The 17,408-nt window shown below is 39.5% G+C and overlaps 1 protein-coding gene across 1 annotated transcript in view; it reads right to left on the bottom strand.

Annotated features, from left to right (window-relative positions):
• Positions 1-17,408, bottom strand: part of SOS1 (SOS Ras/Rac guanine nucleotide exchange factor 1) — a 193,023-nt gene that overhangs the window by 43,617 nt on the left and 131,998 nt on the right. The window contains exons 11-15 of the mRNA XM_018558855.1: positions 11,985-12,066; positions 4,579-4,701; positions 3,908-4,011; positions 3,004-3,226; positions 1,149-1,268 (exon numbers count right to left, since the gene is read on the bottom strand). Of these exons, the coding sequence (XP_018414357.1) occupies positions 1,149-1,268; positions 3,004-3,226; positions 3,908-4,011; positions 4,579-4,701; positions 11,985-12,066 (652 nt within the window). The remainder of the gene's footprint in view (positions 1-1,148; positions 1,269-3,003; positions 3,227-3,907; positions 4,012-4,578; positions 4,702-11,984; positions 12,067-17,408) is intronic.

Genomic DNA, 17,408 nt, shown 5'->3' on the forward strand with positions numbered 1-17,408 from the left:
TCTTTGAAGATTTTTGTTTATTTATTTAATAAGGTTCATGTATGACACGCCTTTTATGACACCTGCTGACACATTTTATAACGTACTATAAGTTTTTACACAAATATTTATTATATATACACTGTTTCACGATTGCTTGACACGGAGGTGACACCATATGATCCCTACCGTTATCTAATTTCCTGAAGGGCATTTAGCGCTGTACACTTCATTACACCATTATTCTGTAGGCTTTTAGCCTGAGTTCAGCAGCTTTTTTCCTTTTTGGTTTTAGAAATTTTAGCTCCGGGGTCATATTAATATCTATTTTAAATTTTAATCCATCTTAATTTAGTTTTACTATTTCCGTTAGCGCAAGTTAGTTTGGTTCACTATAATAAGAATCCTAATTAAGTGAACAATCACATAAAATGTGCTAAAAAAGTGATACATTCTGTAATAAATAAGAGAGCTCCAAATGAGGTCCAAAAAATATCTCAATCTTAATGTGTTTTAAAACAACCTTCTCATGTGTTCACCCAGTGCCATAAAAATCCTCCACCTGATGGGAAGTAAAACTCATCACAATCAATATCGAGATCAAGGAGTCCAGTGCAAAACAAATATAAAGGACAACCACTGCAATGAATAACTAAAACTAGGGATCATTATGACATACTGACCAAAAATGTTAGCTGCTTGAGTGAATCTCAAACAGTCTAACAATGCAAACCCTTCCATTCCCCCATAGCTAATAATAAAAACAGATCATGCATTGGTGAAGATAAATAATTTACATTTTTTTTTTTTTAAATCAGATCCTCACTATGTCCTGGTATACATTAGGCAACTTCTCCCTAGGGAAGGCTAATGTCATCAGGCTACCCCATCCTTCGCATCATAGATTTTTCATAGAGGCCTGCATCTGTTGACTCCTCTAGTCTAATTTTTCCTGATGTGTGTACTATAGAAATTAACAAACAATTAACTGGAGAAAGCAGTGCTCTCAATGGAAAAATACAGAAGGTCTGAGTCTGACAGCTAGGACTCTGCATTCTTGGACTGGAGTGGTAAAAAAGTATCTGGCTAAGACAATAGGTAAAAAGAAGCAATGAGAAAAAGAATGTGGATACAAAAGTTATAACTTTGGCAGAAAGACATGAACTTACTTTTCAAACCACAAGGTGAGATTAGTTGTGTGCCGGATCATTTTTAAAAGGTTAGGGGAATTTATTTCTTTATCTTCTTTAGTCCATACACTGCCAACAAGTTCTGAAGACTGTACAGCCCTGTTTAAAAAAAAAAAAAAAATGTACAAGTTATAGTGAAAGGAAACACTGTGACAGGACAGAAAGTAGTTATAAATAAGTAATTGAAGGCGGTAAGACTGAACTCTCCTTAAGATGAACTGCTGTAACCACTTCCTGATCGTTCAGTTCGTTAACGACCGTTGACAGGATAGTTGTATTGATTAGTACAATGAGCACTGGTCTGTGAAGGGACCAGAAGCTTATTGAGTTGTCCCTGTTCACACCTGGGTGTTTTGACGCTCAAATCCTAGTGCGACAAAACTCTCAACACAAGAAATCCCATTAATTTCTATGGCCCCTGTTCACATCGGAGTGTTTTGTTGCAAGCTGTAAAACACTGAATGCTGGAAAAGGTACATGAGCTTCTTTCAGGCAGATTACAGCACGTTTGGCTGCATAGACTTCAATGGAAGCGCATTAAAACACGCGACACACTCGCTTTGCACATTTCTGTACGCGTTTTATGCGTATGTTTCCTCATTCACAGCAATGCATTTGCCTAAGCGTGTCTAACGCGTGTAAAAACTTGCAAAACACACAAGCACATAAACCACACAAGAAAAAAACCTGCATAAAAATGCTAGTTTCATGTGCGGAAACGCTGACGCCTAGGTGTGAACGGAGACTTACTGCTGTTGATGGGTCCCTTGGGGTCTGAGGCAGACCCTCAACAGCAGATTAGGTGGTCACAGTTTTGTGATCACAACAGGAGCTGATTGATGTGATCACAGAGCTGTGACAGTTACACAGCTGGCAGAAGCTGACTGTGATGTGTGCAGCTGGAGCCAGCTGTGTGTTTACAAACTGATACAAAGTATCCTCAGCAAAATACTGTATTTTTAGAAAAAATAGGTATCAAAGCCACCGTAAATAAAAAAAAAAAACTATATACAGCTATTCCTCACTTAACGACCAAGTTCCGTTCCTAAGACTAGGTCGTTAAACGAATTGTCGTTAAGCGAGGAATGGTATACAGTACTGTACTGTAGTGTTGGAGATGTACATTACTGTAAATATGTAAATACAGTACTTACTGAGAATAGTAGCAGAGAACGGAGTACAGTACTGAAGTCAGTGAGACGCCGCACTGCCACTGCCACATTCCTGCAGTACTGTCAGAGAGCTGGTCGTAAGTGCGAGCGGTCACTAAACAGGTAGGTTGTTAAGTGAGGAATAGCTGTATTGTCAGTTCCTTTAGGATGTTTGACTGACAGCATGCTCTTGCAGATTAAAATCTCTGACTCACATGATTCAGTTAGCCAAATATACTCCAGTGTGAAAGTCTCCCTTTCGTAGTTAGCCATTCGGTAGCTGTGATTAGAAATTGGCCATACATGCTCATCAAACTATGTGACCATAACTGACTTTAAAAGTATGTACCCCCCATCATGAACATATTTGGCTATACACATGCATGTCTAAATTAGAACAATTTGTTCATATTGCACCTGCTGACACAAATATTGGAAAATAGAACTAAAATTACCTTTGTGTCTAATAACCATCCTTGTATGGCTAGGCTTAAAGGTTTGGAAATGGGGCTTAGGATTTTTTAGATGTTTAACACTGGATTTTCTAGAAAATGTAGTGGCTGGCTTAGTGCATTTCATGCTGCACTAAACATATGTGAAGTGCTCAGGATATGACTTCTCTGCTGACACTCTGTATTTTTGAATATCTAAAAGACTTTTGATTTTGAAATCATTTGCAGTACCTGTAGAGATCAGATTCTAGTAAAGTCAGCTGACGAGCAATTTCTATGGGATGTAATGTAAGAAGGTCAAAGGTTTCCATCTGTCCCGGCCTACTAATGTGCCATTCAATTGGAGGTGGCAAGCTTTCAAATGTTATATTGTGGCTAGGCCCGTTGGCTTGGGCCTGCTTTTTTCGTAGGATGATCTTCGTGATAGATTCCACCCATTTTTTCATGGCTTTTCCTGAAAAATAAGTGAAATGTCAGCATGGGTTTTAGTTTTTGAACTTTATTTTTTTTATAATAATATTTTTTTTTCTTATTTTCTTTAAATATGCCAATATATTTACATAACTTAACCACTGACAGAAACCCTATGTATGAATCATAGGTGATTAAAAATATACTGATGTCTTGCAGGCCATAAAAAAAAAGTTATTAAAGTCCCCACTGATGTAACCCTTAAAGCAAAAATGTATCTAAATCTAATTTATTATATATATTTTAGCTTAAATTTGGTCATTTCCCATGAATTCACTAATAACGAAAAATTCTAAGCATTCTGTGACAGGTTTTTAAAGCTTTACCATGGAATATAGTAGGAGATGAAATAGCTCCTAAAATGATGCAAACAGCAAATTTGTATAGCTAGTTATCACAATACCTTGTGAACAATGTGAACAAGCCATATTGAAAACAAATTTCATTTTACTTCCTCTCCTAGAGACAGATTTTGTAAGGACAGAAGTTAGAGAAAAATTACCCAACTGGATAAAATAAGTAATACTGACCCTAACCCTCTTCCCTTTCCACTCTCTTGGGAAAAAGTTGCACTCTAAACACAAGAAGAAATTGAAGTGTCCTGCAACTATACTAACAGTAAACCTGAATTCAGGTTTTGAAATGTAGATACAAAAGGTCATACCTCTGACTGTTCCTATGAAATCTTCTAAACGCACTAATAGGTCTGCATCTCGTTCAAAGTCATAGAAGTGATGTTCGACCCAGTGTCGACAAACATTTAGAACTCTAAAAGACAGATTTTGTAAGTAAGACAGAAGTTAGATTTTTCTGTAAATAACAATGATACATTCCTGCAAAAGTGACCATTCACATACATGAGTATTATACAAGAGTGAAGTTAAAGAAGATGTGTGGTTCATTTGTGCAAATAACATAATACTATAGATAGAATAATGTTGGCGTTCCAAACATTCTTTTTGAAAAAAGTGAAGTAAAACAATAACATATTTGAAATGTTTCACAATTAATAAACTATCCGGTGCTAATGATCAATTTAGATTGAACCAAGTGATAAACAAATGGAAACAGCTGTACAAAGGGAATACAATTGAATGGGAGACCCACACTAAGTAGATTGGACTGTGGTAAATTCAAATCTAACATAATGGCAGAAATGTGCATAGCAACAACGCACACAATAATTTTCCTGCATCAGAAAGGACATACATATCCATACATATGCACATATACTATTCAGCAAAATCTTGTGCTGCTATGCAACAAAGTGAATAACACCAAAGTAATTTTTCTGTATTTCAGTTTGGCATTGAACAAAGAAGAGGAAAACCATACCGTAGCTGTACAGGTTGTACATATTCTTTCCTAAACCTTTTTAACTCTGCACTAAGGGGCTGGTCTCCATTTTCCATTGCAATTCTATCTGCTTCACTTGGTTCAGGTTCTGGAATTTCAAACCTAAATAAAAACACACAAAGCATGTTATAATAATTTCAGAAGGGTTTAAAAAATAATAGAATTCCTGTACTCATCATAAAATCCTTTTCTTGGAGTCCATTTAGGGACACAATCATTTTTAGACTGTCAGATTTTATTAATCCCTAAAGTCCCTAGCAAGAAAAACTTGTTAGTCAGCTCCTGGATAACCCACTACTAGCATACACCAGGTTTTCTTTTCTTTTTTTTTAGCAAAGTAGTGCAGAGAACATGAGCATAAACACAGAGGAGTGGGATCTGTGTCCCTCAATGGACTTTAGGAAAAGGATTTTTATTTTTTTTCCTTCTTGCCCATTGAGGGTCACAGGAATTATTAGACTTCCAAAAGTAGTCCAACAAAGGGGTAAGCAACACAGCAAGCATACACTAAAAGGCCCATGAAAACAGAAAAATGTGGCCTGACTGCTGTTTAAACAGCTAGCTGATGATACCGAAACATTCACCTGCTCAACATTTTAGAAAACAGACTTCTAGACCAGGTGGCAGCTTAGCAATTAGGGAAGCCGCTGATGCCTAAAAGCACAACAAGCACTCACAGGTCTAGTAGAGTCTGTCTTGGCAGGAAAGTGTAGAACCTGATCCTAGAAACTTGGGATGCACCAATACCGATAACAAGTATTTGGGCGAGTACTAGTACTCCCCCAAATGCTCCAATACTTACCCCCGATACCAGAACTTCCGCAATGGAAAATGGAGCCAGCTTCCCAGCCAATCAGGAAGCCGGGCGGCAGGTAATGACCCGTCACAAGGTTTCTGGGTTGGCCAGGAAGGCGTCTCTATGTTGATTGCCCAGGAAGCCGACTCCATGCTAGCGGAAGTACATGTATTGGTACTCGGTATCGGCGAGTACCGAAAAGATAAATATCGGTGCTCATACTCGATACCGAAAAACCGGTATCGGTGCATCCCTATTAGAAACTATATGCTGGAATGATAGTCTTTCTGAACCACCTAGAACAAGAAGCCAAAACACCCTTCCAGGGTTCTTAGAAATAAGCAATGACGGTCTCACAGTCCTTATCACATACAGACAATGGTGAGAACTTTTCTTTTGGTGAACTGGAATGTGACAGAGGGACAAAAGAACCAATACCTGGGTTGAGGTGAAAGGCAGAAACTACCTTTGGCACAAAGAAATTCCTGTGCCACAACACATCTTTGTCCCTGTGCAAACCAGAAAAAGTTCCTTGCAGGATAAAGCTGTCGGTTTAGACACTTTTCTCACATAGATGGCAAATATATTAAATACCACCTTATGGGTGAGAGAAGCAAAAAGGAATTACCCGATTCAAACGGCGGTTTACAAAGTGCAAAAAGAACCAGATTTAGATTCCACAGAGTCAAAGGAGAGCGGACAGTGGAGCTACATAAGAGACCCCCTTCTACAAGGTCTCAATTAAGGAGAGAAAACAAGATAGAAAGGGCAGAAACCTTACCCTTGACACTGCAAAGAGCCAAGCGTTGGTCCAGATGCAGCTGTAGGAAGAAGGGTATCAGCCCACAGAGAAACTCACACCAAGTGAAGTATGCCTTCCACGTCTGATAACAGACCTTATGGAAGTAGTTTTCCTAGTGTTTCCCTCCAGTGCAATCCGGAGAAGCAGACTAGCAAGAAGATTCAGGGGAGGAAGGAGATAGATCAGGGTGCACTGATACCACAGAGTCACCACTACTTCTGCCAGAGGAACCCTTTATCTCAAAACAAACAAACACAGGTCCTGGAATACCTCAGGATGTAGCTAAGACTACCCTGGGTCCAGGTGATGCAAGCTGAGGAAGTTCTGCCCAGGACAGAATACAATCTACTTTTTGGTTTCCCCCTGACGGTTGATGTATGCCACCACCATGGCACTGCCCAGCCGAATCCAGTATGGACGATCTTCTAGCAAGATGGTCCAATGCTGCTGAGAATTGATATAAGCTCCAGGACATTGATTTGGAAATGATCAAAAACCTCTTCGACAACCAAGTCTCCTGCATGGGCAAGATGCCTTGGACTCTGTCTAGGTACCTTATTGACTTATCCCAAGATGACAGAATGCTGAGTTGTAGAGGTCTGCAGTGAAAATGGAAAAAATAAAACTGTGTTTCTAATGGATCAATCGCAGTAGTGAAAATATCTCTTTAAAGGAAATTTGACCAGTTAGCCATGGTTTGATAAGGTACAATCATAAACATGATATGCCATTTCCAAATTTTGTAATGAAATCACTAAAAAGAGGAAAGACTTTATGATAGTATTAGGGTATAGCTGACCGCTGCAATCAGGAGAAAGTAAATTCTTAGTTTGGGCATAATAACCACAGACCAGAATTAGTTTGAATGAACCTTCCTTCAAAGAGGATATAGAATTCACACCTAATACAGATTGGCAGGTGGGTCGGACCAAAGCAGAAAAAAATCCAGTGTGTCTGTGGATCAGAGATGGTCCACAGTAGACAGCTGAACTAGACCATAATGATCCAATAGAAGTATACCTGCTAGTACATATCAAGCATAAGCACACACATTTCCATGCTTCAGTGCACGCACACATTCCCATAAAAGTCTGTGCTTACAGTCTTAAGGTAGCGGTTCACCACTGCCCAATAGGAAAATACATATATTTAATAATATAAGATGTGTCAGTTGTAGAGAGAGACATAGCTAGGCAACAAGATGCGTGTATGCTGCCCATGGTGTTTATAGAATTGTAAATCAAGGATGGCATCTTCTCTGAGATTGGTATGATTAAAGGAATTTAGTATGTTAAAGTCAACAGACATGCATTATAATTAAGAACTCCCTTTGCCTCCGAGAGCAGATATGGGGTGTTCAGATAACAAGTGTTATCTCCTTCAAGTGTCACTTGACATGCAAAAATTGCCACCTGGTTATACAATCACAGGGGATGTTTTGGTTTGTTTAGGAGTGTCAGAACTCAGGAAGATAACACCTAATTAATGTGCATGCATTCTTTTCTCAGACACAAAATGGAGCCAAACAGTTTATCAGCCACCCTTAAAAATAGTTTTTTAATATATGAAAGAGACATCAGTTGCCATCCAATCACTTTCTTGAGAAAAATATGATTGAGTTATTTGGGCCAATCAGAGTCTCCTCGTGATTGTGATTGAGGGTAACTAGGATAAAAGAGGGATAGACCAGAGTTATGGGAGGGGGAAGTGGGGACATCACAGGAAGGGAGGTCATCAGAAGGAGGACAGATGGAGAAGGCGGAACCCATAGAGTCAGGAACCTGCGTAACCCCCCTAGGACTGGAATTATACATGCATCCGACTGGCTAGTTATGAGCTAAACTGTTTATGGGTTATAATTTGTGTTGTAGAGGTATTGCTTCTTCTATGGTTTAGGAGCGGTTTTAATCTTGGATAGATGGTTTATTGATAACAACAGATTGCATTTGCCATCATTGTAATCGTTTTGTACCTATAAATCAAGCTGTACAATATATTATTTTAAACCAACAGTTTGTGGTGTGTATTTCCTAGCCGACCTTCTCCTCTCGAACAGGAAGAAGTGGGCATTGATAAATAATACGGATATTATTTATTAATATTCATATTCTTTTTTGTTTTAATCGCTCCCATTTTTCTTATAATATGTGCACATTATCACAACCCATACAGGACTGAATGTAGCACTGTATGGTCACTAAATATTAAACAAACTGCATGCCCTGGCTCTAGAAAATTGGACAAAAGGCAAATCAAAAGGCACCACTTCCTAGTAGCTACACTCTGAATTTATCAGGCAAGCAGTGAAAGCAGATGGCACTAACACAATATATTCTTCTATTAAAAAAAACACACAGAAGAACACAAAAATAATGGGTGGGAACTATGTCCCCCCCCCCCCAATATATTACAGGAGAAAAGGTGTATGTGCTATCATCCAAAAATAAATATTGATGCAAGGGAACAAGGGAAGGAACTTATAGCACACAAAAATAGTATAAAAATAAAAAATTAATTTGTTTATGCATATAGTAACATTTCCAAGAATAGACATACAAATTCTTACTTGATCACTTAAATATATGCACTCTATAGCCTGAGCCTCCTATCTTATATACATCATTTTAACATAAAAAAGGTCTACGTGTTTCATAGATCTTATTGACTTCTTCAGATTACAAATTTATGACAGCAAGAACAAAAAAAAAGAGCACGATCTCCCTTTAATCTCCTCTCCGGTCCCCGAATGCAGGAAGTGATGTATATTACATCACTTCCGCATTCAGTGTCTCTCTCCGGCAACAGATGCTGGTGAGAAGCTGCTGAAGCAGAGCTCTGCTTCATCAGCTTCTCTGGGGGTCCCTAGGTGACAAAAAAAAAAAGCATTAAAAAAATAGTCAAAAATTAAAAAAAAATGTGAAAGCCCCCCCCCCACAAACATGGTCAGGTGCACCTACATGCGAAAGCTACAATTTCGCCTATTGTGCCACACATGTTACATATCGCCGGAGTGTAATTTTAGGGCCATTAATCACTGATACACTAAACCAGGGGTAGCAAACCTCCGGCCCTCCAGCTGTGGTGGAACTACAAATCCCATGAGGAATTGCAAGATTCTCACAGCCACAGACATGACTCCCGAAGAGAGATGCATCATGGGATTTGTAGTTTCACCACAGCTGGAGGGCCAGAGGTTTGCTACCCCTGCACTAAACTGATGAGCGGTAAAAGCTTTTACAGAGTGGCCAATGGCCAATTTTGGGTGTGGTCGTTTTCTGCGATCATTGCTAGACATTGTAAGATTCTATTACTAGATGAATCATAGAAAAGAATACTTCCGTCTAAACCCAAATTTGTCTACAGAAAAGCTTGTGCCATCAAAGATATTATAGCCAGGGGTGTTGTGGACCCCCCTAGGAATAAAAACCCAGTGACATTGTTGGTTTTTATGCTTGCAGGCATTGTTACGCCTGCAGACATGTTCCTCATAATGTGTGAAAATCACAGGCGCACAGTACACAGTAACTGCTCCTGAAAATGGTCTTCCAAAAGTATATACAGGGGGGCAGCTCCTCACAGTCAAGGGAAACCGAAAATCTGATGAGGACAAAGCAAAAGGAGCGCGTCCATAGTCTACAATTGATTTATTAAGGATAAAACACATAGCTGAAAAGTACTTACAAACCAGCTTGTATAAACGAGCAGAAAGCGATATAATCTTAGGAGACCATCAAGATGAATACATGGAAATGGGGTGAGGGAAAGGAAGTGCTGGTACTAAGCCGAAGCCATCTGCATGCTGACCTCCTTCAGTTGACGCGTTTCTGAGGACAAACCTCTTTCATCAGAACCTGAATTTGATCTTAATTGCTGCATATCTAATGCCTAAACTAGTTCCCTAATTCCCCCCCGCCTTTTCTTAGGGTAGTTCTTCAGTAAGAGTTATTTTTATACCAAATATATTTGAAATTTTTTTTTGTACACTTTTTTTATACATGTATAAATATTTTTTATCACCATGTATATGTACATGATGGATTGTTTTTATATGCATTTCTGTCCCACTCCCTGCCTCTGTGCTCGTGCTGGCATATAGCTTTTAGCCACTAATGCCTGTTCGCGGTTTGCGGCATTATCTACATGTAGATGGTACAGTGTGCTTATACTGCAGTTTATACGGTACATAGAGTGTGCTTATACTATAGTTTATACGGCAGTCCTGTGTGATGTTAAATAGGTCCTGAGACCTCTGATGCTCCAGCCTCCTGACGAAAGTCACGCATAGACGTAAGGTACGAATGGGAGTCCCATTGCACCCATAGATTTGTACTGTGGTTTCTATTGGATATTTGTTTTATGCCTTTTTTTTACCTGTGACATTATGAGTACTGCTTTTATTAAATACATTTAATTTTTTGTACGATACACACTATGTCCTCTTTATATTTTGTCTCCCTTTGAAATGATGATATTTGCAAGCTGAGGAGGTTATCTGGTCTTCATTCATACAGGCTTCCTTCCCCTATTAAGAAGGGAAACGCACTTTGAGACCTAGTTCTGTGGGTCTATCTCCCCAGGTGAGCACTGTTCCAATTTTTGCATTCACTGGGTGGAGGTGAAGGTCTGTCGGGATTCTGTGGAAACTGCTTATTTGGAAGTTTGAATCTATCTAGTGGACCATCCCCTGCATTTGTTTGCACGATTATAATTGTTGCACATTGGACTTTGTTTTCATCACTACGTTCTCATCTTTTCATGTTTTTTTATGTGCTCTTTTGAATATATTTTTTAAAGCATATACTTATATATCTTGTTATATCACATAATTCACTGAATTGTATATATTTATTCAGCTCGGCACATGATTGTTATACAAATCCTGTGTATTCTCACAATTCCAGGGAAGAAAACCAACCTCCTTACAATAAGAAAGAGATTGTCAAAAAGAGGGCAGCACACTTTCTTGATTGAGATATAAGGAAGAACAACCTTCAGAAAAAAGAAGGATCCAGTCATATAACACAGTTCTCATTGAGATAAAAGGACAATGCTCCACAGGAAAAAAAGAAGGATGGGATAGAGCAGCCAGCTCCTAAAGCCTATAAATCAAAGTGATGGCAATTAGAAAGCCACCTTCTGTGACAGTTATAGAAAGTACCTCACATAAGGGCTCAAATAAAAGGCCAGGAAGGATGGACAGAACTCATGGAGCAACAGGGAGCTTGACAGGGTAGGCAATATTAGTAACACCCCAAACAAAAAACTTTAGACCAGTGGATGAGACATCAAAGGTCACTAAAACTTGAGTGCCAGAGCCAAAAGCGGACCCTTGAGGATGCAGGATGTGCAACCACTAGGAGGAGCTGTGCCTTTTGATTTGCTCAGTGTTCAACAACCTGGAAGAAGAATGTATACCCAGAGGTCTGCTGTGTCCCCTAATGAATGCTGGGGGAAACATTAACTCCACAAATTCACTTTAGTCTTTTCCAGGAATGAAACAAACGTAGCCATGACTATCCTATTGCAGAATATATATTATCCATAATCTCTGGTCAAATAACTAAATGGCGCTTTTATACTGTACCAAGGCCTGCTGCACGCTATCTCCCCATGCAACAAGCAGCCAGTTCTCTAGACTGGGCTCTGTAAATAAGGTATCAAATGCTCTAAGCATTAAAATATATTGTAAGAGGTAGAGGCATACAATATTATTATTATTATTATACCTGAAACCTACGGCTGCCATTCAGAAAAAAGTTCAATATGTTGCTAAGAAATATCACTTACCTTTCTATCAGAAGGCTCAGAAGTTCTTGAGGTTTGCAAAACGATCTATATGTCGTAAGAAATGTTCGAACAAAGTTCGGGTCTACAAAAGCAAAATTGCAGTAAACAAATTAAAATGCCTGATCGTTATCAAAAATGAAAACATCAAACAAGACTATCTAAAGTGTGTTACAAGAAGAAAAAAGACTTTGCATAAAGAGGACCTTCAGTAAGTAGTGAAGCCAAAAACTGCAATGGCAGCTCCCACATTTCTATCCCTCACTTTAACAAGGAAGCATGCAGTAAATGAGAAAGGTTATAAACTATACAATCTTAACTATATTGTGGGGGAATTTATCAAAATCTGGAACAGTTGCCCAATGGCAAACACAATCAGCTTCTCTTTTCAGTTCTCTTAAGCTTTGAAAATGAAAGATAGAAGCCGATTGGTTGCCATGCGCAGCTGCTCCATATTCTACCTGAAATAACATAAATTTATAAAAACTTGAATTGATAGAAATGACTGAAGGCCCACATATGTTATGTATATATGCACACACACACACACACACACACACAAACACCATCAATTTAAATATAACAATTCACTAAGCTTTAACTGAATTTTCAACAAAAGGACCATCAAGTACATAATACTGTATATCTCTTAAATATGTATGAAAATACTCTGTTGATAAACCATAGAAGGAATTAATTTAGAGCTAGCTACTCTAGTCTGTGTAGTCCTAGCCTTAGTTTAATAAGCCATTTACCCATAATCTATTTTGCTACTTAGAATTTTAAAGCCCATTCCCACCTTTGCAAAGGTATTTTTAAAAAACATATGCCATCAATGTACATCAATGAGTCTACATGAAGCAGACATATGCAGTTACTGTATATGAACACAGAAACTTACGTTTTTTTGTTAGCTTTCCTCTTCATATACTCATGGAAATGGCCGTCTCTGTGGTCCGCAAGCAATCTGTGTATATTACAACTGCACTCTCCACCCCCCATTTAATAATATTCATAGTCAGCCTGCTTTACAATCTAACCCCAGTATCAGAGTTTCCTGTGGAGAAAATGTTTATTTGTAGGATTCAGGCCTAATAGGTTCATAAAAAAAATAAGAAAGCCTGCAATGTGAGTGCACACATATACATCATCACTACGCCTCTACATTATCACAATAAATGCTACTCATTTACAAAGGTGGACTAAAGCAGGACCACAGCTCTCACACAAAAGCACCATCCCGACACTTCCCCACTGCGCACTGTTCTAATCAACAGCATTGTTCAGGAAATGACAGAGCTGTTGATTGGAGCAGACTGATGATTGGGAGATCCAGGCCACTGTTTCACGTGACAGCATTGGTCCGTCTCTCCAGCATGCTGCTTGTACAGTGTATTTTACACCTTGCTGCACTTAGTATATAAAAATACAAAGAAGAAAGAATAGTGGATTTATTACTGTATATGCAGCCTGATCAGTTTACAGTAATAAATATGGAGGCTTCAATTGGGCTTAAAAACTCTTATTGAATATTACCTAAATTACAGCATAGTGTGTTGCAAATTGTGTGTCAATAAATGGTTAAATCTCACAGAAGCATTAAACCTGCCATGAAATAAATACAGGGTTGTCATTGCTGACCTCTTTCTGAAAATGCTAGTTGCCTTGCTATCATGATAACTTTGCCATTTGTATCAGATGTATTATAGTAGAACTCTACCCCCATACTGCAAGGGTGAACTGCTTGTTTTGGTCTAGGGAGGAAAATAAAGGTATACTCACCCGATCCTCTGAGCCGGCTTGCTCTTAGACCGGTCCGTCCAGCCTCGCTCTTCCCCACCACGGCTGAAGCGGTCTAAGGTCCCTGAGTCATCACATTCTATACGTAGTGTATAGGATGTGAGGATGAGGGACCATTGCTGCAGTGGAGGAGGAGACAGGCAGAAATGAGCGCTGTCACAGCCGGCCGGCTCGGAGTAGGGTGAGTATATTTGTGTTATTTTCCTCCCTTGACAAAAACGAGCCCCACTGCAAGGGTAATAAAACTTTTTGGGTTTCTTCTGCTTAGAACAAGCGTTCTAATAAAATATAGTAACTATATACTAACATGCAAATAAATAAAATATATATATATATATGGATGTCTAGATACCAGTGCCGATACTTGGCATTTTCACGAGAACTACCAGGGTTGCAGCAGTTGACGCTGGGACCTGGCTCTGGCACACCACCACTGTCCTGAACTCATTAGTCTGTATTGTTTTAGAAAAGCTGCCACATTACAATAAACAAAAATGTATCCGTACTTGTATCTGTGAATACTTGGACAAGTATCAGAGATTTCAAAGCAGCTGTTCAAAAACACGACGACTGTAAGTGTTTGGGCAAAAATGTAAAGAAATGCTTTGCTGTACAATGTATGGTTGTTTGATCTGGATTCATTATTAAAAAAAAGTTTGAAAGTTTACTACTATAACGTGGGAGTGGCTTGTTATGATGTATCTAAAGAGATGTAGCGGATATTTGTTTTAAATATGCAATATTTTGTAATTTTATGTTTTTATGAAATAGTAAGCTTATGTGTGAATCTATTGCAGTAGCACCTGAAAAGTCGCAGTAACAGTTGTGTAATTAGTATATGTTTGTCCTGTTTGTTGTTGAACCTGCACACCAGAAGGTCCACATCTGGCAATCACTACCTGTAACAAAAGGCCTGAAACACAAGTGAGATAGGGGCCATTCTTCGGGGTCCAGATGCTGACTACTGAGGAAGTCCATCTGCCAATTTTCCACACCTTGAATATGTGTGGTGGAGAGGGCCAGGATGTGAATTTCTACACACAATATAATGACAGGCTATTTAGGGCTACACTTAGAGCTTTGATTTGCTTCTCCTGGAGATAGGAGAGTAGACAATTAATTTGTCAAGACGAGAACTATCAGGGAAGAACCCTAAACATAACTTAAGTCAGAAAAAACACTTTAAGAGGGTGTAATGGTGGTTCCAAAAGTTTGGTTTGATACCATGAAAACGGCCTGGCCATCAGGATGAGGTACATGGAAATGCCATACAAGGATAATCAGGGAATGGTAGGTAGACTTTTCCCCTAAGACCTGAAGGAAGAATAAAACCTGACATATTTGAAGACCAAGCTCAGGACACACATCAGCAATGAGTCACCCCTAGGTTAAAGCCCTCAGGAAAAAACTTGATAAGAACCCTGTCTAAATTGAAGGGTCAAAGGTCTAAAGCTACTTCTGGCTCCTCAGATCCCACAAAGAATCAAGGTCCATGGAACAACAGTGCAGGGATCTATCAGGATGGCAAAGAGCATTTGTCTTGGTTGAATTGGATCAAGGATGATCAGCAGAGAGGTCTACCTTGCTTGTTAAGCATGCAGGACTCTACACCACCGCATCTCTCTGTCATGAGGTCATCTCATATGTGCAAAGTTAGATTGTTTTTTCACATACATGCATACCTCGCCCCCCCCCCCTTCTACCAACCCTGTTTCTCCTGGACAGGTTGTACCCCTGATATTGGTTGCCCAGTCATCTGCGCTGTCTAGCCAAGTTTATGTTATTCCCGCTATATCGAAGTCCTCATCGAGTAGCATAAGTTCAAGCTCCTCTAATTTGTTTGCTAGACCTCTAGCATTGGTGTACATACATTTTAGGTTGGTGCTAGCAGTCTGGGTTTTATTATTACTCATTTCTGGAGCGCAAGTACTTTTTTTATTAGACCTTGGTATGGTTGATACATTAGATTGACTGGATTGACTGGAGTGAGCCCTCAATCCCCCTTTGTATTACTGCCCTCTATATTAATTGCCCCTGCAGTTACTTGCCCTATAATTATATCCATTTTTATTCCACTCCCCCCTCCATTATCAAGTTTAAGAGCTCCTCCAGTCTTTTAACCATTTTCTCCCCCAAAGTGCTGCACCTTCCCCATTTAGATGCAGCCCATCTCTGCTATAGAGCTATAGAGCTGGTAACTGACTGAAAAGTCAGCCAAGTTCTCCATGAACCCAAATCCCTCTTTTGACACTTGCTCCAAAGCCACTTGTTCAGTTCTCTCAACTCCCGCTGTCTCTCTGGAGTGGCTCATGGCACCGGCAGTATCTCAGAAAATACTACCGTGGAGGTCCTTTTCTTCAACCTAGCACCTAAGTTTTTGAACTCGCTTTTTAGGACACTCCATTTGCCTCCTATTTTGTCATTGGTGCTGATGTGCACCATGACAGCTGGGTCAGGCCCAACCCCATCCAGTAACCTGTCCATCTGTTCCGCCATGTGTCAGACACAAGCCCCCGGTAAGCAACAGACTGTTCGATGCTCACGGTCCCGATGGCAGATTACCGTCTGTCCGTCTGATAATAGAATCCCCCACCACCAAAATCTTTCTTTCCTGTCGCTCCATCCTGCTCCCATCCTTACTGGAGCAGTCACTCCCCCTGCAGATAGGGGAAGCGTCCTGCTCCAGCAATGCCACCCCTGAACTAATATCCCCAACATCCTGCAATCTGGCATATTTATTGGGGTGTATCAGTTCAGGGCTGGCCTCTCTCGCACTCTTCCATCTACTCCACCATCTAACGGTAACCCAGCTACCCACCTCAGGATCCTGCTCCTCCAAACTGCCCTCCTCTAGAACCCGATGAGTCAGATCCAGACTCCTCTCCATGTTGTTTATGCTCCGCAGTGTTGCTAGTTTTTTGCTTTAGATCCAGGATCTGGGCTTCCAAACAAACAACTAGCTCACATCTGGTGCAACACAACGCATGTTCAAGAAACACATACATTGAGCATGATGTGCACCGGGTTGCATACCCACTCATAGCATCATGTCAAGCAGCAGGAAAAGAGATGCAAAGCACACTGTTAATACAGGAAGTTGCTGACAGTGATGCAGATGGAAGGCAGCATTCACTACATAAAAAGTAATTTTTAAGCTTTGATTGCATTATCAAAAAACTATAATATGTATTCCTATTACAATGCTTATGATATGATAAAAGGATAGAATATGCTCCTTTAAACTTATAAATTCCCTAAAATATAAGGCATTTTATAGGTCTTTAAAAACGCCTCAAATGCAGCAGTTTAAAGATAACAGAAAACAATACTGTGACCTACAATTAGCTCTAAACAATCTCCCTTAAATTCCTTAGGAAAGGAAACCGACTTCACGCTGACGCACAAGTCCTATTTTTACATACAAAAAGAGACCCAGAAATAGATTATCTCAGATTCAAAGAACAATGCTTACTAGGAGAGAGTCAGGACCCAAGCATAACTTCTTTGCAGAAGAAATTAATTATGAAGGACAAGATAACAGACGGATCATTTCCTTTTACTGGAGCTGTAGACTGTTCAATAAGACCAGAGCAATCGTTTGGATTCTAATATTAAATAACTAACAGC

Source organism: Nanorana parkeri, unplaced genomic scaffold (assembly GCF_000935625.1).
Source record: "Nanorana parkeri isolate BGI_ZX_2015 unplaced genomic scaffold, ASM93562v1 scaffold363, whole genome shotgun sequence".
NCBI classification, from domain to species: domain Eukaryota; kingdom Metazoa; phylum Chordata; class Amphibia; order Anura; family Dicroglossidae; genus Nanorana; species Nanorana parkeri.